Source organism: Calidris pugnax, unplaced genomic scaffold, assembly GCF_001431845.1.
Source record: "Calidris pugnax isolate Ruff unplaced genomic scaffold, ASM143184v1 scaffold435, whole genome shotgun sequence".
Lineage (NCBI taxonomy): Eukaryota > Metazoa > Chordata > Aves > Charadriiformes > Scolopacidae > Calidris > Calidris pugnax.
Window position 1 is genome coordinate 844,753 of NW_015091240.1, and position 22,664 is coordinate 867,416.

Consider the following 22,664-nt stretch of genomic DNA (forward strand, 5'->3'; position numbering starts at 1 on the left):
CATCTCACACTGCTCATAAACAGGGCTTGCCATAGCCCTGGGCCACATCAGACTATACACTGCCATCTCCGCGTTCCCTTTGTGCAGGCAGCCATCAACAGAAGCCAGGTTAATAAAGGGTTTGCTGGTTCACTCATTTTGGCTGGGGGAAGAGGGCTGTTAACGACAGCGTGTCACTCTGCCTGACCTCTGCAGATTCACCTTATGTGACTGGGCTGCTCACCCATGCATCATTTACAGTCACATTTGACACCACTGTAGAAGTCTCAAAAACAGGCTTCCTGCAGTCTATAGAAATCCAGCACCAGATAAAGTGGATTGACTCGTACTAGTGCTCCCCCCTCCATCTCCCTGCAAAAATAATGATAAGCATAGCCCTTTATCTCAGAGCAGCAGGTGTAGTGCTCCAACAGACACACCACAGCTTTGTCTGGACACATGACACACTGAAAGTGTTGAGGGACCACAAAGTCTTCATGCAACGCAAGAGGCGGAGAAATCTGGCAGGGAGAATTATTGCAACAGGGAGTTGAGGACAGATATATACCAAGTGTCATATATCCATAGTTGTATCATTCAAGGAAGCCAGTTACCTCTTAAAAAGTCTACAACAGAGGTTAAATACATTGAGAAGTTACCTCAAAAACATCCTTTTACACTCAGCATGTGCATGAGTACACTCTCGTAGTTATTCAGAGTGCACTATCAAACCCAGAACACTACACTCAAGTGTTTTTGAAGTCAGAATCAAACTCATTCCTTAACAAGAAAAAACACACCAAAGCTCTTGATTCTCAAATTCTCAATTCTATATTCTAAATTCTCAATTGCTATAAACTTTCACACACATAGTATGAGACAGCATCAGATACGTGCCTTTCCTCAGCTGAGGAATGTTGAGAAACTGGGCAGAAGTTGCACCCAGCACGCAAAATGAAAAAAAAAAAGTATGAATTTGCCAGTGCAGGGAGAAGGATATAGGTAAAAAACAAAACTGCCATGAAGATCTGAACAGAGGAAATCCCCAAAGCAAATTAAGCACCAGATGGTTTGGGAAAACAAAACCATTCATCAGTTGAGGACAGAGAAGTTAGGACTAAACTGGTGATATCTCATTACTTCAGGAACCTCTTCTGTCTTTAATTTCAACCCACAAAGCATGTTAAGCATGACACAAAGGATTTTTGGATCCTTAGGGTCACAGAAAAATTAATGTTTCCATATATATTTCAAGTAGTAAGAAAAGGCTATCTATAGGATGACTGAACTACAGTTCTGTTTTCTGGAACTAAGATGTGATTTCAAATAAATTATAACTAAAATGAGGGAAATGTAATTTTATTTCTTCCAGAGAAGTAGAGCTTCACTGCCTGGATTAAGATAATAATGCAATGTAGAATCACCCTCCATCTGAACAGAATATATTTGCTTTGAAATAATGACTGACTACAGCTATTAAAGTGCATTTAAAATCTCAAGAGAAATCCAAACAAGGTAAGATTTCATGCCTTCAAAACAAGGTACACATAGAACACTGATTAAACGCTACTTTGTAGTATGATTTCACAAAAGTACTGATTTTTTTTTAGCAGCACATAGTGTGCAAGTGTTGCTCTGTCAAAGGAAAGGCAGAGGGGCTCACTTTGATGTGTGTTCATTTATCTCTTTGGAAGTGGGTCACAGCAACGGCTGATCAGAACAGTCACTGGTATTTACCTCCACCTGTCGAAGCAGTAGACCCTCCCACAGGAGACAGCAATCCAGGAGCTTCTCTACATGGGAAAAAGAGAATCTGAGAAAGATGCTGCTTGTGAAACTGCAGGATAAAACACCACAGTCCAAATGGAAGAGATCAAAGGCAACTGGCACCGTTGCATGTATCATCATTCTAATACTTGTAGCCCCAAATATATATTATGTCACAAGCCTAAACTGCAGGAGACATCAATGATTTTCAGATCTTTTCTGAGTACTCACGCGACTCCATTAATTTTTCCATACGTTCTTGCTGGCTGCATGAGAACAAGAGAACAATTCTTGGAGAACACTCAGCCTTACACTGTTGTATGTGACAGCTCAAAGAAAACAGCAGAAAAAAATTCTGAAAAATCTTCCATAAAGTAAACCAGTGAGAAATAACAGTAAAATGTTTAATGCCTGTAATTTATTGTATACATACTCTGCAAAACTTTTATGCATTTGGTGTGTGCAAAAGTATACACTCTCTTGACAGCACCAGAAAACAGTTAAGCTACGTACGAGTTTAACCTGATTTGTCACATTGTGTAAAAAGACATTGTGCACAAATGATATCCCCAAAGGAAAAAATCATTGGCTAAAACTAGAAGTACCCTTATTTACACACTAACACTTTAATATTGCATCACACCCACTCACCAAAATAAATAGAAGTACATTCATCACAATTTAAACACCAATCTCTCCATATATTTATTTTCTGATGTGTTTTGGTCTCCAGAAATATGCTATATCTAGAAATATGCATCAGCTACTAGATTATGTTACAAAATGCAAAAAAAATAGAAAATTCGTTTTCCTGGACAATATTTTGGGCTTTACACAAAAATAAATCCAGATTTCCATAGAGATCTCATATACTTCTCGAAAGATTTTTATTTTAAAGCACAGCACAGAGTTGCACACTAAGGCTTCCTGTGATATGCAAAACCCTGGCCTCCAAAAGACATCACTGTAAAGTGAAATACAGCTCAAGTGTAAATACAAGACATTTTCAAAAAGTAGTCATCAATAGAAAGTGCCCTTCATTTGATTTAGCATTAGCAGTAAAGAAGTAGCTACTGTAATTGTGCAATCAAAGCCAGACCTGGAAGGGTTTTAGGAAAGGTAAGTCATTTCACACTATCAAGTTTAAGGATATAGAATCTGAGATAGCAGAAACCAGCGCTTTTATACTCCTACATTCATTTTTTTTTTGACACAATTTAGTAAAAAAGGCACATTGTCAAACAGTGAATTAAAAATCTAAAAACCAAACCAGAATTTCATTAAATACAATTATATCATTAGCTTAAGATCAGATCCTCATAAACCAATATAAGCATTCTTCCAGTTTTTCTTAACCTCAAATTCAGATGCACTTTGGACAAGTACGTCAGTACTCTTGTTAAATTAATACTAATAATCTGGCAAGTGGTAAGCATGTTTTTGGATACAAGGTCAGGAATTTAAAACCAAAAATTTAGTTCCTTCCTAGCCAGTTTACAAATACGCAGCAAATCCAAATACATTGAAACCCAAACATTTGTACAACATTTGAAAGCCATTAGGATCCCATGCCAATTATGAGAAAGTACTTCTTGACTGTAAAATTACAAATGTGTCCTTGAATAATTCTTCATATTAAACAGACAAAATTTAAGCAGTGGTCACTGAGTGAAGAAACAGTTACAGTGTCTTAGGGAGGCTAGCAGAGTACATTCCAGTCACCATCTAAAAGACAAATGACAAAGTGCTTTACACATGAAATTTAACTGATCTTGCATGGTTAGATAATCAGAAAGCGGTGAAATAATCAGGTTTTATTTAACCTACATTTATCTGAAATGCAGATTTAATTCCCAACTGAATCGATTTTGAATTAATATCTTTCTTTTGCTTCATAGGAGACTTTTTCCCCAACCAGGCAGGAAGTTGAAGTTGCTCACATCTGATACAGGCTCTAGGTCTGTCAACCCAGACAGCTTTCTCCAGCTAAAAGAATTAAATAGTAAAAAAAACCAGTAACTTGATTATGGTCCCAGTGTTCATTGTCTTGAATGGGTAGTTCTAGGAACTACAACAGAAAATTTTAGGTGGTCCCAATGAAGCAGAGTGCATACAACACACTAGACAAGCAGTGAGGTTACGCTATCTCGCATGGTCTCAAGTGCATGCACTGAGAAACAGGTATTGGTAGTTAATATAGAAAGTTAAAAATACAGAGGAGCAACAATGTTATCTTCATCTGGGCTCCATCAACTAATACTGAATTAGGTTATGAATCTATCCCAATAGCTTACTCATGTCAGTGTTCTACTGAGGCAGTGAAATGCTACACCATTGACAGAAATATCTTGAAAAGGAAAATCTGTTTTTTCTTACATTAAGAGTCAGATGTTTAAAATTCAGCAGCTTCCAAGATTGTTCCTTACAGGTTGCTATCTGCACTGCTTCCTAGAAGCAGCACTGTTAAGAATAGCCCTCCCCAGTAGGAAAGGTTCCTTTGTTGCTTTTCTACAAGGTAATTTTTCCTTTTTATTCCATTACTTCCCCACCTGCCCCAACAAACACCCAAGGCCCTTTTTGTACTTTTCCAAGTACTTCTAGCATTAAAACCAAACAGCTTCAGCAGCTGAGGCCAGATCTTGATGCAAAGCTGAGTAGCATGATACTGGTGAGATTTGAAGGGCAATCTGGGGAAATAAAAGTGGATGCAACACCAGATTTGAGCTTCAGACTCTCAGTAAAACTCCTGTAGACTTACATTGACCTATGCTGATTGTAAACAAATTCAGTTACTGAAAGAAACAGTCTTTAAGTGCATAGTTAGAAATAGTGTGCAAACATGGGCATTAAGGTAAGTAACTGAACAAACTCTCCTGCTATATGTAACATTTTAGATTTTTGGTTTGATTAATCACAAGTATTAACTAGTTAACATGAAGTTGTTAATATTGAAGAGCTGCAAATACAGTCTAACAAAACTTAATTCTGATGTGCTTTCTAAATAGTAAGCCTAATTAGATAAATGACTGCTTCACATTTTAAATTAACACATCAGATGTTTAATGCAAGAAAAAACATGTGCATCATACACAATTTGTAAAAGCAGCAGCAGCTGTTAAACAAATGTGAAGATTTCAGGGCAGGAAAAGAATTCCCAAGTATACACTTGAGCCCAAAAGCACAAGTTACATACAAATACCAGAAATTCCTGTTTTCAGGGTGTGTATTTATCATACTGAATTAGATTGGCATTGGAATTCCAGACACAGCAAAAGCCATCATAACCTTTTGGCCATATCCATTAATGAACGATTTGCAAATGACATGCACTTTTCTGTTTAGAAATGAAGAGGTTCAAATTATTTTTATGGGTCCTCAAATCAGAAAATATACAGTACTTTATTGCTTCAAACATTGTGGCAGTGGCTGAATTTACACCCAAACTGCTTCTGTACAGAAGATGACATTCCAATACTTTGAGGCTCAAGTTGGGAGACAGTAGGATAAAGCATTTTTTTTTTTTTTAAGTCTCAAGAAATATCAGAGAACAAGAATGCTATTCCTTCCTTGCAAGTGAATGCAAAATTGGTTTACTGGTGTACGGGCCCACACAGTTCCGAGTCAGTGCATAGCTAGTCAATATTTCTGCTGGCATCTTGAACTGGTTAAATCAATGGAAACATCTATTAATTTTATTCCACTTAATAATATGCATTAGTGCATTAATTTCTTCATAAAAAACCAACCCTGGTAAGTATTAAAAATAAATATCTTATTTAGGACAAACTAAAGCCTTGCTTTTCTGTACTTTAATCCCTTTAAATATTCTTTTGCCCTCTAACAAGCAAATGGAAACTGAAGTAGAATAAGAGATGTATGGAGGCAGAGGGTAGCAGAAACATGAACAAAGTCAACACCATAAGTCAGTTAACGTGTCCTCAGCTTCTTCGACTGTCTCTTGCGTTTTAATTCTTCTTCTTCCCGTCTTAATTCTTCTAAGTCCTCCTGAACACCAAGTCTCAAGCTGCCAAATAAGATGAAATCCTTTACACACTGCTACTCAAGAAACATGAAATTTGACTTTTACCACTTCAAGAAAAGCAATCCTAAAATTATTAAAGCTGATTTGAGCAAAAATTTTAGATCAGTTCAACAACCATAAATTTTCCTCAATTACAGCAAGAATACAGTACTTTAAGAAAAGAAATCAAGATTTTGTCATTAGAATAAAATCTTTTGAGTGAAAAAAATATTTAAAACTTGTCAAAAAATATCAAGATTGTGAAGACAGCCGATTTTAATAGGAAAGGTCAGTATGCTGAAACTGATACTTAATACATTATCTGCAACCACTGATCTCATCAATAAAGAAGGGCTGGATAACAGCCCTACATACGTAGAAATATACATTAAAAGATTTTTGGGCATAAGTTGAGGGTTTTTTGGGGTTTTTTGTTGGTTTTTTTTGTTTAAATTATTTTTACAAGCAAAGTTTGTGATGCATAAGAATGAACATTCAAGATTTATTTCCTGTACCCACCACTGGCTGATTCAGTTTACTCTTTACCTATGCTTTCTTATAAACAATGGTAAGGCTTCTTTACCCCTGCTTTAACAAGCAGCAAATATCCACTCTTAGTCCCATGACTTGGGCAATAAACTTCCCACTTTGAGTTTAAATGTGTGCATACCTCCTCGCTTCTTCTTTCTGTTGCTCTCTCCAGCTGCTCTCCATATAACGTAAGGCATAGTCACTTTCATCTTTGTATCTGGAAATTAAATATTCGTTTTCAGCACACTAAAAAAACCACGCTAATATACACTTGAGTTATGAATGCACATCCCATCTTAGAACAAATAATTAACATTACTTATACCAATAATTACCACTAATTGCCATATAGAAATTCTAATGTTTTAATGTTTTGAAAGAATCTAAGTTACAAGCCTTTAAAATGCTTCCTTTCTTATACCTTACTGTCAGACAAGAGAAAGGTATTTAAATAAGCCAAATAAAAGCTTTCATTTTCCAGCAATTCCTAGTCATACCAAGTTAGATCCTCTTACAGAGCAGCTAGCACTACTGCATTTAGCAGTCGATATTCAGACAGCTACTTCTGATGAATTCCAAAATACTGCAGACTGCTACAGAAAGCATTTTAACATCCAATCATAAGAAAGAGTTGCTATGAATTATAAAGGTGAGACATTGAAGCTGTATTGTTTTCCAACTGTGTCCCATTGCATCAAATTGCATTGCTTCCCAGAAGAGCATGACAGGGAGTGTGAAAATTCAGGCTCCTTCTGCACAGAAGCAGCTCTAACGCTTGTTAAGTTTCTGCAATACAAAACCATTTTTGGATTATAGAATGGTTTAGTTTGGAAGGGGCCTTAAAGATCATCTAGTTCCAACCCCCCTGCCATGGGCAGGGACACCTCCCACCAGACCAGGTTGCTTGAAGCCCCATCCAACCTGGCCTTGAACACCTCCAGGGATGGGGCATCCAAAGCTTCTCTGGGAAACCTGGTCCAGCATCTCACCATGCTCACAGTCAAGAATTTCTTCCTGATATCTAATCTATATCTCCCCTCTTTCAGTTTAAAACCATTATCCCTTGTCCTGGCCCTCTACTCCCTGATAATAAAATCCCTCCCTATCTCTCCTGTAAGGCCCCATTTAGGTACTGGAAGGGGCTATAAGGTGTCCCCAGAGCCTTCTCTTCTCCAGGCTGAACAACCCCAACTCTCGCAGCCTGTCTTCATAGGAGAGGTGCTCCAGCCCTCTCATCACCTTGTGGGACTCCTCTGTACCTGTTCCAAGAGGTCCATGTCCTCCTTATGTTGGAGGCCCTGGAGCTGGATGCAGTATGCTGTGCAGCATACTACGAAGGATACCTGCACTGCCCCTATTTCTAAAAGATTAATTAGTTGAACTATATTAATTTCTGTTGTTCTGTTGCTTGTTCTGCAATATCTTAAAACTGACATTTTTCTTACCTTTTCCGGTCATAGCCAAATATTTCCCGAATATGTTTTGATATTTCTTCTTGGGGTTCCCCTTCATCTTCAATGAAGTCATCCATTTCAGAGTCATATTCATCATCATCATCATCTTCTATTTGTCTCTTGTAACCAATAGGTGGTCTTCCAAGACCTAAATGACAGGGGATTGAAAAAAGTAATTAATAACATTAATATAATAGTACTTCTCCTTGCTATTCCTTGGGCTCAGCCATTTTACAGTTCTAGGCTTCAAGGCAACAAACTTCTGCCTCGAGTTAATTAGCAATTCTCAGAAACTCGGTAAAAGGAAATACTTCCTCTAAGCTGTGCCATAGAAGACCACATATCAGTATCACCAACTGCATCCTGAGGAAACCACCAGAGAGAAATCAATATTCAGGGTTTTCTAGGCACTTATTTGCTAGAGTCCATGCTGATTGTTTCTGTTCAGAAATAATTTTTTAGAACTGCTTGCTTACTGATAAGTTGAATTAGCCAAAACTCTTATATATCAGTCACAGGTGGGGTTTTTTTGGTACATTTTCATGTACCACTTTAAGCATCTGTTATTTAAGACACTATGGAACTTTGAAGACAAAGCATAATTAAACTATGCAGGAAGTGAATCCTTCAACTCTTTTCCTTATAACAGCATTTGTATACCAACATCCATCACAAGCTGCTTAGGTTTCTTTCATGTAATACTTCATGCCCCAGGCCTGTATTTCAAAAAATATGAGCATAGGTAAAAATAAATAAAAAGTTGCAAAGCAGGAAAAAAAGCATTCTACTGTTAAATGTACTCCTTAAAAGACAAAAGTCTTCCTAATTGCGTCTATAATTGACAGAGACTCTCAGTGACCTCAACTCAGACATATATTCAAAATACAAAACAGATAACTAAGTGAAAAAAATATTTGCTCTAGAACTCTATACCTTGTGGAAACACAGGTCTATGCCCTTGAAAAGATCTCATTCCGTTTATCTGTCCGTTGCTGGGTCTCGTGACTAGGTTTTTAGAAGAAATAGTTTCCGATACAACAGTACACTTGGGTTTTACAGTTGTGCCCAAGCCACTGCCTGGTCGCCCAGGTCCTGCACTTGGGCTGATGCCTGGCCTTCCTGGTCCTGTTCCCAAGCTGCTGCCTGGTCGTTTGGCTCCTGTGCTTGGACTGATACCTGGCCTTCCTGGTCCTGTTCCCAAACTGCTGCCTGGTCTCTTGGCTCCTGTGCTTGGACTGATACCGGGCCTTCCTGGTCCTGTTCCCAAGCTGCTGTCTGGTCGCCCAGGTCCAGTGCTTGGCCTGACTCCTGGCCTTCCTGGTCCCATACCCGTGCTGCTGCCTGGTTGCCCAGGTCCAGCATTTGTGCTGCTGCCTGGCCTTCCTGGTCCAGTGCCCAAGCTGCTGCCTGGTCGCCCAAGCCCCGTGCTTGAGCTGCTGCCTGGTCGCCCAGGTCCTGTGCTCGAGCTGCCAGCTGGCCTGCCAGGTCCCATGCCTGAGCCACCACCCGGTCGCCCAGGCCCTGCGCTTGAGCTGCCAGCCAGCTTTCCAGGTCCTGCGGCTGAACCGCTGCCCTGTCGCCCAGGTCCTGGGCTTACATTACTTCCTGGCCTGCCAGGTCCCACACTAGAATTGCTGCTTGATCGCCCAGGTCCTGGACTTGGACTGCCACCTGGATGTCCAGGTCCTCCTTTTCCTAAGCTGCTGCCTGATCGTTTTGCATTGGAGTTGATTCCATGCTGAAGGGCTGCAGCATTTCCTGATTTTGTATGGGCAGACTTTTTCAGGCTGGATTCTTTAGCAGGTGGTAGCCTCTGAGCCCCATTGGCCGCTGATTTTGAGGGTGGCACATGAGAGCTTGAGCCAGACTTTCCAATACCATTGACAGGTAATTTACTATGACTGCTACCAGCAGAACTTTTTAAGGAGCCATTTTGTGAGATTTTTTCTTTTTGGTTGAATTTGGAGGAAGATGATAACCGTGAGTGTTTTTCAGTCAATGCTGGTGCTTTGGATTTCTTATCCGTACCACTCATAGAAGACGACAGACTGCTTTTTGATGTGGAATGCTTATCTACTGAGCTTTTGTGAAATTTTGCATTTACAGGTTCTTTCTGAGAAGTCACTTTTTTTGAAGAACTGGATATCCCTGTACTCTTAATCTCCTTCTCACTTTTCTTATGCATTTCTACTTTTTTGTTTTTGCGTCCCAGATACTCCATCTCTCTCAATTCTTCTGCTGTTCTGGGTCTCTCTTCTACCTTTTTCACTGCTTTTATTTCCACGGGTTCATATTGTTTTTTCTCAGCAAGCCTTAAGAGCTCTGCAAAGTTCAGAGGTGCTGGGGCAGTTTTGGGAGGTGCCTTTGGTTTCATTGCAACTTTGGATGGTTTCTCTTCATATTCTTCTTGTTCATGCTCAGATTCAGTCTGACTGTACTCAAGTTGCTCAGTTTCATCTTCTGTTGCATACTCAGCCTCTTGGGCCTGAGCAACATTCTCACAAGCCTTCCTCTTTTTAGGCTTCTCTTCAACAGGAGTGCCATTATAGCCATAAAAATTATCTTTTGTTCGTGAGGCCATAGCTCTTGCCTTTCTGTCATGTTTTAGTTCAATGCGTTTAGCCAGGAGTTCTTCTTTCTTTCTTCTTTCTTCCAGTGCTGTAAAAGAAAACCAGGAGGAAGTTATGCAAAAGTACTACTTTTTATTTCAATTTCTTGAAAACTGATAAACCATTTAGGACAGTAGTTTAAGGACATCTGGCTGACAACTATTCAGAAATGATAGATTAGAAAATGATAAGCGATCTGCCAACAGAGCAAGCTAACACACCTGAATCAGCTACTCCAACAGAGGTGAACAATTAAGTCAAATGCTGCTATTGCAAAAGCCACTAAGATGATTCAACCAAAGCAGCTCTCCAGAACGCTGAGCAAACCAAGAACTGCTGTTTGAGGAGGTACAGCACTTGTGGGTAATGGGAGGAGTTCAGAGACTGAGCAAGAGTGTTTTGAGACTGTACAGAATTTACTGTTAGATGTTTAAGGGAAGATGAGGAAAGGGAGGGAATCTAAGAATATTGGGGGGATAAGAATTACAAAACAGGCTGAGTGTATGTGTAGTGGGGTGCAGGGGAGAGAGACAGAAGCAGCCAGCCACAGATGAGCAAGCTGCTGGTCACCACATCTGTCTGGTGGAGCCCTGTGTCCCATCTCCACATTACTGAACTGGTTTTAGCTAATTTCTGCGTAAGTATGCTCTATCTTGAGTCTGTGTGATCTGCTGACAAAATTCTGGCTGAACTACCTGGTAAATAGAATGAGAGGTCTGAATGCCAGATACTGGAGAGACCAAGGGAGTAAGGGCCATATACTTTGGCCCTTAGACTCAGGAAAGTCATCAATGCCTAGAAAATGGATCAGGCTACTCATGCTTTGGGTGCTTAGAAAGGCACCATCCCTTGCCTACATTATTCTTTTGTCAAGAGCCATGACTGCACAGAGTGAGTGTGCAGGTGTGCATATTTGGAATTCATGCTTGGTCTTGCTTCTGGCTGGACCTGGCAGCAGACATAAGGAGCAGGCTCATGACTGGCCCAGGAGAGCAGGAACACCCTGGGTAATCCAGTCCAGCTTCGGTTACCTTTAACAGAACAGTAACTTTAGAAGCAATGCAGTATTAGCTTATTCTACAGACATTGGAAAAAAATGTGACTCAAAACCTCTGCCATATAAATTTAAAATTCAGGCTCTATTGATACACTAGATTAAGACACAACAGCAACTCCTACCATTCTTTTGCACAGATAAAGCTTTTCAAAGTTGAGTTACCAAAAGTCCAGATAGTTTCTTGCAGTATCTCTTCACCTTAACTACTTCTTGACCTCAAACAGTAAATGCTAGTGTAGCTGATTAATATTCAGCTCCTTAGGAAAGCATGCAAACATCCCTAAGTCTTTACTTAGTCCTGGCTTTCCCTCACCATCAATTCCAGAAACAGATGCACAGCTCTATTTGCAAGAGCATTGAATAAGGTGATAAAGTCTCACAGAGTCAATGAAAGTCTCCCATAGGAAATATTTTTTACAGTTACCTTTTTTTCTTTTTTCTTCTTCTTGCCGTCTGAGAAATGCTTGCACTGCTGCAGACTCTACACCTTTGACTTTTGGAACCTTTTTGGGAGGACCAACAGCCAAACTGTACCTTTTCTGCAAAGAACAAAGAAATATGTCAGAGAAGTTAACATAAAAAGCTTAAAATTTTTAAATCTGAGGAGCTGCGCAACAGTCAATGAACAAACAATGAACTCCCACTGAAGCTGAGGCTTGTGACTGATGCACTTCACTAGTAGCTGTACTTTGGTTCAGGCTGACTAAGGAGCAACAGGCCTCACATCCTTGGCATGAACTTGGGAGCTAGAAATCCCCTGGTTCACGTTCAAGGGAGTGAAGGTGTCTTGAAAAATATTCTGAAAGGTGGTTTTCAAACTCAAAAGTGCAAGTTAACCGAAGTATGGAACAAGATACCAGAGTCAAAATGAAGAAATCTGTTTTGTCTATACAACTGACTAGCAGCCAACCACTTCACCCAATAAATATTACTATCCGGATGTAGTAATTTGTCCAAATTTGATCTCTCCCTGAACTGCAGCTGGATTGCATGCCAGGTGACTTTCCCCTTGATGAAGGGCACCTCTCGAGGTTAGAGTTTCTTTACCCGAGACTAACAGATCCTTCCTTACCCAAGGTGGAGAGATCCCTTATCCTTGACAGATCCTTGGTAAGCGACTGATAGCATTCTGAATTAATATTATTACTAATCCATGTAATTACTCAATGTTATTATAAACATTGTATTGATAATTCCATTAGACATAAACTGTTGACCAAGTCCAAGACTAAGACTGGATTCAGCCACACCCAGGCTCCAAAATGAGTTTAGAAAGCAAGGGGGTCCACTCTGAACCTTGTGACTCCATGGGAGAGTCCCTCCTCACTCTCTGTACCTCCAGTCCGTGTGAATCATTCTAACTCAATTTTCCTTCATATGTCTCTTCCATGCAGTAATTAATAAGATGAACCTTGCCATCACATTTACTGAACCTTGTCAAACCACTGTTAAAACTTTGTTAAATTCCATCAAACTTATTGAACTCCGAAATTATTTTACCTCAATAAAATATATTGCTGCTTCTCTGAGTGAGGTGCATTCCACTCTTTCATGACGAGAGTGCACTTAGCTTTCCGAAGGAATGAACAGGAAACCAGAAGACAGGTAGGGAAACCAAGAGAAATTAAAAAAAAATATGCACTAGACCAAGAAGAAATGCAACAGATGCATCAGTAATGAAATGAAAATATTTCAGTTTAGCCTTAATCTTTGACCAAGCAGGAAACAAAATCAGACTACAGCACAAGCTGCCAGAGCCTGTTCAACTCCAGACTGCAGGTTTACAGGACCACTAAGGCTTTCAGCTTTTTTGTGGATGCTCATTTCAGTTTCATTCAGGTTATCTTATTCAGTGAAAATAAATAAATCAACTCAAAAAATGGAATTACTCCAGAAGTTGGAACTGACTTCACCAGGATAATTAGTAAGTTGATCTAAAACCCAGTGACACTGATTTTAGTTCCTGCTCCAGTGATCTTAAACAGAAAACTATTGCATATCAAGGAGTTAGGGGTCTGCATACCAGTTAACCTGACTAGGTGCAGACCTGCACTCTACTAAAATTATCACTTGAGACCACTGGATAAACTCAGCAGATTAATTGTGACAGAATATGCAGCCCACACTTAACACCTGGCAATTACACTACTTGCACGTGGGGTAATTTGCCTGTAGAAGAGAAGGCTTCAGGGAGACCTTATTACAGTCTTTCAATACTTAAAGGGGGCTTATAAGAAATATGGGGACAGGGCCAGTAGCAATAGGACAAGGGGAGCTGGACTAGATGACCTTTAAAGGTCCCATCCAACCTAAACCATTCTATGATTCTATGTCTCATATCTTGAGGTGAAGCAGCATGTTTTCATGTAAAATCCCTTTGCTTGGCAGTGGAAATGATACACAGAATCGCCTCGGTTGGACTAGATGATCTGAAAGTTCCCTTCCAACCACCAAACTAACACCGACAAAAACCATCACTAAACCATATCGCTAAGGGATGGTGACTCAGCCACCTCCCTGGGCAGCCCATTCCAATGCTTAATGACCCTTCCAGTGTAAAATTTTTTCCTAATATCCCACCTAAACCTCCCCTGGCACAGAGTAATCGCACAACTTGAGGCCATTTCCTTTTGTCACTTGGGAGAAGAGACCAACTCCCACCTCCCTACAACCTCCTTTCAGGGTGTCATAGAGAGCAATAAGGTCTCCCCTTCTTTCCCCCACCTCTCCTCTCAGCCTCCTTTTCTCCATGCTAAACACACCCAGCTCCCTGAGCCGCTCCTCATAAGACTTGCTCTCCAGACCCCTCACCAGCTTTGTTGCCCTTCTCTGGACATGCTCCAGCACCTTAATGTCTTTCTTGTAGTGAGGGGCCCAAAACTGGACACAGTACTCAAAGCAGGGCCTCACCAGTGCTGAGTACAGGGGGATGATCACTTCCCTAGTCCTACTTATCACGCTGTTCCTGATACAGGCCAGGATGCTGTTGGGCTTCTTGGCCACCTGGGCACACTGCTGACTCATACTCAGCTGGCTGTCCACCAACACCTTCAGGTTTTCTGCCAGGCAGCTCTCCAGCCACTCTTCCCCAAGCTTGTAACGCTGCATGGGGTTGTTGCAATACAAGCGCAGGACCCGGCACTTGGCCTTGTTCAACTTCAGTTGTCCTCAGCCCATTGATCCAGCCCATCCAAATCCCTCCTACCCTCCAGCAGGTCGACACTCCCACCTAATTTGGTGTCATCTGCAAACTTACTGAGGATGCACTCGAGTCCCTCATCCAGATCATTGATAGATATTAAACAGAACTCACCCCAATACCAAGACCCAGGGAACATCACTTGAGACTGGCTGCCACCTGGATGTAACTATTCACTGAGTGGAGTTTCATTCATATAACTGTTTACTTCCAAGAACATCCTATAAAGCTCAAAAGACTACAATGCTGGTAATCCTCACTACAGACAGGAGTTGCACAGCTCGCCATGCCTAGATGTCTGTCCAGTGCTGTACAACTCAGGGTCCCAGCAGCTCAACAGATGTAAAGTTATCTATGCTATCCCCTTTTTTTTCCTTCCCAGTTATCTCCAACAAATGTTATTTTAACCAAAATGTTAAGAGTCTGAGTGCCTTTCTTACTGGGATCTATAATGAACACTTGTGTGCTACACCTGTTCAAACATTACCTTTCATAAACCCAATTATCAGATTGGGCTTTAGAATGATACAATGGAAAGAAACAAAGACTTTTTTGATCTTCTTTCCACAAACAGGCTAGAGAAGATAAAGCAAAGAGAAGGACAGACACCTTTGCAAAGATAAATACAATAGAAGCCAGTTAAATCCAGAAACAGATGGAAAGCAGAAGATCACATTTAGGAAAAAAACCCAGACCAACTCTATTTGAGGTTTGAGTGGTTTTTTGGATTTCAGTAGTAAGCCAATAGATGATAAACTAAACCAAGATCTTCCACATGGAAAATTAAGATCCTTACCAAATTAAAAAGCTGTGAAATACAGTCCCAAATAAAACCAATATCATTAATAACAAAAGCAACACAAGTCAGTGTTCTCATAATTACCTTCCTATCCTCATATGACCTTATGAAACTTAACTAAAAAAATTAAATTAAAATATCTGCTAAAGATACCTATGTCCAAATGTTTTAGAAGCAATAATCAGTCACAGCTCCCTACAAATTTCAATATCTCCCAATGGGAGCCTCTGTTCTAATTTCTAATTCATTGAAACAGCAGCATATGAATAAATCCTTGGATTACTTCAATTTCTAATATGCAAACCTATACATTTTCTTGTAAATACATGCATTAAGCAGGAAGATTCAGAGACTCATTTTTAAAATGCAGCCAAAACTTTCCAAGAAAGGCAGCTACAACAACTACAATATTTGTAGTTGACTCTAGTAATTTCTAAAATAACTAAAACAGAATTTTAAAGATACACCATCCACATACATCACAGTAGTAAAACCCAACATGTTGCCTCTTCACATTAAAGACCTACTAAAGTCAAGCTCATTTACCAAGATTCACATCTGCGCAAGAGTTCAGCACAATCTGAGAACTGATTTTGTAAATCCTTATCACTTGGAGAAACTCCCAACACTGAACAATTCTTGGTACTTACAATTGAAACCATTAGAAATTATCATCAGAGCTAGGACTATTTAAAGGATAAGATAGCTGGAGCTGGGCTTCTCTTTTGGGAAGCTGAGGTCCTTCCCTCCCCAACTTTCGTGGTTTTTAGACTGAAGGTATTCCAAGATCTAACTGTTCAAGAAACCTGAACCACAATGCAGTACCACCTCTCAATATTTACTCAAGTGTAGCTCACGACTCAGTGGCCCAAATTAATCTGGCATGTGCCATCTAAATCAGAACAGAGAAGCAAAGCAATGCACACATTATCAGTGAAAATCCTCTCAGAAATAAAGGTTGATGCAAATTAACCTTTTGAGGAACAATTTGAGGTACTCTGTAGTATACTCATATTTGTATAATTTCTATGCAAATTATTTTACTCCAAAAGTTAAACATGTCATGTTTTGCCATTGGTAAACTAATTTGGCAAAACTTGTTTTAATTATTCAAGTTTTATACAGTTTTTAAAAACAACAGACAAAACAGATCATTTTCAAAACAGAGGATATGGTTGGACTCAATTTTAAGGGTCTTTTTCAGAATAATAGAATCATTTAAGTTGGAAGAGTTTTAGGCCTAATGAGCACCTTTGAAAACTGCTGAATAGTAGGGAGAAATGTAGATTGATCTATCCTGCTAGGAAGCCTTATAAAGAATTAAAGTGATGGGGAAGCAGTTTTCAGGCTTTGTTTTGCTGCACTACAACTAACAGTCCTATCCAGGAGCAGGTTTATAAAGCAGCTTGACAGACATGCAGTTTTCTCACTGCCACTGATGTGGCAAATTGTGCAAAACTCAAGATTTAAGTCTTCCTATCCATAGCATTTCTTGATATTGACCAACAACTGAAAAAATACCTAAATGGTTCATAAATTAATACCCATTTTCTGTACTGTGAATCAATACTGTTGTTGATAAGTTTTGTTCACCTTCATTTAGAAAGATCATAAAATTACCAGTTTAGATTTAGTCTTTTTAAAAGCACTGAACCATGCACATGTTCCATAAGTATTGATAAAGTGTTTTACTTACAATGCAAATGAACACACATCAGATTCCAGGTAAACCAGGCAAAAGAAGCTGGGGCATGTCACTACTTTGTCATCCAAGCAGCAGCTGTGCTGCTCTGGCTTTTTATAGCTATTGCCAAGTTGGTTAAATAACAGAAACATGAGTGTTTAGCCTATAGGAGAGAGCAGGTCAAACTGTTCCCCAAATGCTGCACTACTCAAGCTGTAAACACTGCTTATCTCTCTGGGTAGAGCCTAGTGACAGCTCTGACTGATACTGCTGAGATACACAGTGGGCACTGCTTCACCCAAAGGAAAAATTAAAGGCTATGGAAGTGCCTTCTTTACACTACGTGCCCTCAAGAAATAACAAGTCTTTTTCCACCAGTGAGTAGTGTTTCTTCTGAGGTTTTTAATTTTTTACCTTCATCTCTGCAGACCTTGCCAAAGCTACTTGAGGCTCTCCCTGAATCTGACCGATGGTACTTTAAGAGTATGGTGGAAAATCCATTACAGTGCAAATAATGGTTTCCACTTATAGACAGAATAAACTGTTTCAGTGGGTTTTCTACCATACACAGATACATGACTGACAAAGCAGCAGATTTTTTCCTCAGAGAAGTATATCTCAAAACAAAGAGATTACTTAAAAAAAGATTGGTATTGATAGGGCAAATAAAAAACCCCACCATGCTGTATATGTCTATACATTCCCACACGCACATTGATTTGTGAGATATATACCACCTATACAATATATGTGCACACACACATATACATACAAGACATCCATCCCTTACATGCAGAATGACAATATCTGGTAGCCAGCCTCGCCAGCAGGCAAGCTCCAGGTCACAAGTTTAACTGAGCAGTCCGCAACCAAGGCTTTGCTCTTAAATCACTGACTTTAAAGTGTGGCACATGATCCTGATACAGTCACAGCTGTTTTGACCTCAGCATTCAAGTGCAAAAACTCAGAACTTAAAAGTGGTTTTACTGCAGGCTTTGCGGCACCCAAATGAAGACCCCAAAGGTCTAGACCAAATACTAAACCCAGACACAAGCAACAGAAGTAGTATTTGTCTTTAACAATGATCAATATTTACACAGGGAGCAATGCAAGATTGAATGATCAATTCTGCCAAAATCTGATTCTCAAGCAGAGCACTGGTGCAATTTATCACTTGACTATGAGCTTGCACACACCATGTAAAGACAACTACTTGTGCTATCCAGTATGGGCAGCTTGCAGAGATTCTCACGGGGTTGGTTTGCTTGTTTCTCACCAGCAAGTTGTAAGTCTTGTACAATATTACAATACTTTTCCTGTTCTTCCTTACCATTCCTCAAGACATGTAGCCTTCTCCCCCTAAATATTCTAAAGAGTATAACTTTCTGATAGGCAGCTTTCCCAATTGATAAGTGCTCACCTGTGTTAACTGCCCAGGGGCCTCTGCTCTCATCCTGCGCTTGTACTTTCAGGGCCTCTACTACAATCTTAGCAGTGTCCACACTGCAGACACCACGCTGGGGTTACCAGCACCTCACATAGCATTACATGCATGTATTTGAAGAAACTTTAAGTGCATTCTCAACTACTGTTATTAATAGCTAGTTATAACAATATAAATAGCAGTTACCAAGCATGCTTAAATTTTTTTTAATCTCTTCAGGTTCTAACAACCCCTACCAAGAGAAAGGCTTTATTGATAAGAGTATTTTAACTATCAGCTCATACTGTTCTCAACTCCCAAACCAAGTTTAACAGGGTCACACATTTTAAGCCTAAAAATGCAAAAATAATTTTAAGATTTCGCAATTGCTATCACAATACCCAAGTCGAACAGTCAGCTGAAAAAACGCAAAATTTTCTTCTGTTAATTGTTACTTCATACAGTAAAAAAAAAGCCAACCCAGAACAAAACTAAAAAGCATACTTTATGTTTTCCTTTATGCAGTTGGATTATGGTCCTCATTTTCATCCGCTTATACAAAAAGAAAGACCAGAAATATGAAAAGCTGTAAGTTATACACATTTCAGTCAGTGTTTACATGTGCCTGGAACTTAACTGTCAAGTTCAGTCAAGTTGGGAGTAAAAGCCCTCCTCACCCCTTGCCAATGTTTTATAGCACATATTTTGCAGTTTTCATATGGATGCCAAAAGCATTTCTAGGTACTGTTCTGAGACGAGGTTTAACCACATAATAAATGAATACACACCAATCAAATAGGAGTCTGATTCTATGACAGCACTCTGTACTCCACAGCCATTCTCCATATTTCTCTTACAGGGCATTTTTTGCCTATGGGCAATCATTCAATAATTTGTAGATCACAATTTCATGGGCAGACTCTGCAACACATGGGGTTCTCTGAACAAACTCCGGGATTTTGCTACTGTTTTACTTCGCAAACGCTTAATTCCTGGTAGCTACATATACCTGTCAGCTTTGCTGGAGGCTATTTTGTAATGATTCATACTCACTATGTATCAGTCTGACTTAAAATGAGAATTCAGCAAGTGCTGACGTGGATGACGTGCTGTTTCAGTTTTGGGTCACCTCTCTCTGGTGAAATGCTATTCTGTATCAGATATTTTGTGAGTTCCCTACACCAAAGATTCGTCCTCAGTTAAATGGAGTAGGCAGCTAGCAAGATAATTTCTAATAAATTATTAATGATAATAGAAACAAGGCGAAAAAAAGAATGACTTTGTTCCAATTATGCCCAGTATTTTTAAAATAAATTGCAATACAATTCCATACTTTTCAGAATATCTTCTATACAAACGTCTCAAAGTGCTTCACAACATCCATAATGTTACATAAAACTTGTAGCATAACAGAGTACAGCAATTTCACCAAAAGGAGTGACATAGAAAGCATTTAAATCTTACTGAAATCAATATTAAATATTAAGTCTCATAACTGGCACCACACTTAAAGCAAGATCACACTGGAAATCTAATGAACTGATAATATGAAGACATGTAACAAGATATATATATGTAATACTGAAGCCTGTATGGAACATTATGGGAAAAAACTGGGGCTCTATTCAGCAATTGCTATAAAGATTATTAGCAACACATCATTACTATCTTACACACTAATTCATATATGTACTGTTCTATTTAGAAACAAAATGTGATGCAATTAGTAGGGCATTGAAAGGCTGATTTCAGCAGAGTTCCTTTTGTATCTGGATTTCCATAGGGAGATGAACAAGCAGATCTGTTTTTACAGGGACATGATGCAATACCTGTTTTACACAGGTCCCTCTTTTATGCTACAAGACCATATTATTCTTTAAATAGAGTTTTCCTATAGTTTCTACTTATGAGATATATATATACTACTTGTGCACAATACTCTATTTTTCATTACAATAGGCATGGAATATTTACTTTAGTGCACTGTGAAGTTTATTTTAAACTTCTCAAAGGGAAATTTTGGGGATGTGTTGGTTAATGCAGGAACTAACACTTAGGGAAACCTGTTAACTTTATACACCAGTAAATTTTGTAATTCATCTGTATGGTATAATTAATAAAAATATTTAAGATTAATTATATTCTTCTTATATGAACATATTTTATGAACTAGTATCGATCTAGTGGAGTTTGATATCCATTGATCAGAAAACCTCCATAGGCCTCTTGTGAGGTGAACAGCTGCAGATAACCTCCAGCAGTGCCAAGTGCAGCTCCACTTTTGCTGAGACTTACACCAACTTTGCAGTTAAAAGCTGCACCACTGACATGCTAGAACAGCAGGAAACCAAACTGCTTCAGCTATGGATTGAATTGCACTCTCACTCCATGAGTTAAATCAGGCGAGCAAATCCTAATCCTGGCTTTTCTAAAAAGAGTAACAAACTCCTCATCCACTGCACAATAAGTAGGGTTGTCTCCCTTCACCATCACATCTGCAATAGAGAACATGGCAGATATTTCATCAATTCATCATCATGGCTTATAACTATCTGTGACAAAAAAGAGTGGTACAGTACATTAAAGCCGCATGAAAAAACTAAGAAGGTAAAAAGGAGTTTTAACCATCTAAAGTAAGAATTACAACAACCCATTGACAATTCAGTGGAACTGCTTGTTTTAAGAGTCATAAAACAAGCATTGAAATATCTTAAGGTATTTATATATTTGATTTTTTTTTGCATTTATGTTACAAACCATACTTTTATGTAGAGTCAGAGATAAACTAAATTGTGCTAAATGTTAAAGAGTACATTTTAGAAGATTTTTTAAAACCTGATGGAATCTGACAAATTCCATGTATCTACCATATGGTTGACCCATATTAGCAATGGTCACAATGTAACTGAACATTACTAAAGCTTTACTAGTGATACAGAGAGACTGAGGTGCCCTCAATTCTCCAGTGCCTCCATTTCAGCAACATCAGAACCAAAGATTACACTTCTTATGTTTTTCCTATAGTTTATAGTAAAAACAACCACCCTTCTCATTTACACTGGTTTAAATAACCTAATCATAGAGGCACAGAACTCTGGGACTCGGTTAAAGAACAGTCAGGAAAAGTGTTTCCCTAACTGGTGGCTACCAAAGCAAAAATATTTTTTTATCCAAATAAGCACACATGACTTATAATTTGGGTCCTGCCAAAGGAATGCAACGCAGTATACTAACAAACCAAAAGGCCACAGGCCCTTCCTACTGCCAGACTTCATTCAGCCAAGTAAGTGGGTTGTTTCACACTGAATCAACATAGAACTGACAGCTTGAGTTAGAAGACAAACTTCTGAGGTACACATTTCAGAATAATATTCATCCTAAGCCAAACGCCTTTCACCAGCCATCTCCATATAGTTGTTACAGCGTATTCCTCAGCAATGGATACAAAGTATTGGACAACACCTCATATTCATCCCAAACTTGTCATTCTTTGTCTCCGACTCGCGTTTGAGACGTGGCAGACTTCTGTTTTCAGAGCAAACAAAAGGACTTATCCGACTTTTAACCACAACCACTACCTCCCCCCCGCAACGCCGCTTTTGCTCTCAGGATCCCAGTATTTTCGGCGACCAGAAGGTGCAAACCGCGGCTGCTCCTTCCCAGCTCCGAGCGGGCCGGGACCTGTTGACAGAAGGAGCACGGAGACGCTGCTCCAGCCCCTAAAAGCGACCTACCTGCGGACGGCGAGGCCAAAGGCCCGGCCGGGCAGGCTCCGCGAGTGCCAGCCAGGCCGGCAACCCGGCTCCCTCGGGCGGGGGCCGAGGCCCGAGCGAGCCCCTCGCCGCCCCGTGAGGGGAGCGCGGGGGCCCTGCGCGATCCAGCCCCTCCCCGGGCCCCCCAACGGCTGTAAGGGTCACCGTGCCCCAGCCTCGCGTCGTCCGTGTGTCCCCCCCCCACAACACCCCAGCCCCCCCGGCTCACCGGCACCGAGTTGAGCCCTTGCTGCTCCGAGGCCATGACGAGAATATTGTGGAAATCCATGGCTGCCTCGGGGACGGAGGGGCCGTGAGGCAGCCGCCCTGCTCCTCCCCGCTCCCCTCCGCGCCCGGCAGAGGCGACACCACCCGCCCGCCCCTCCGCG

General features: G+C 40.0%; 1 protein-coding gene across 1 annotated transcript; it reads right to left on the bottom strand.

The window, feature by feature from the left end:
• Positions 1-2,129: 2,129 nt before the first annotated feature.
• On the bottom strand, positions 2,130-22,657 carry SPTY2D1 (SPT2 chromatin protein domain containing 1). The gene is made up of 6 exons (XM_014960066.1): positions 22,505-22,657; positions 11,843-11,957; positions 8,686-10,410; positions 7,744-7,900; positions 6,438-6,515; positions 2,130-5,770 (listed from the first exon to the last, which is right to left on the bottom strand). Exons 1-6 carry the CDS (start codon positions 22,562-22,564, stop codon positions 5,674-5,676), a joined length of 2,232 nt encoding a protein of 743 aa, XP_014815552.1. The 5' UTR covers positions 22,565-22,657; the 3' UTR covers positions 2,130-5,673.
• Between the last annotated feature and the right edge of the window lie 7 nt (positions 22,658-22,664).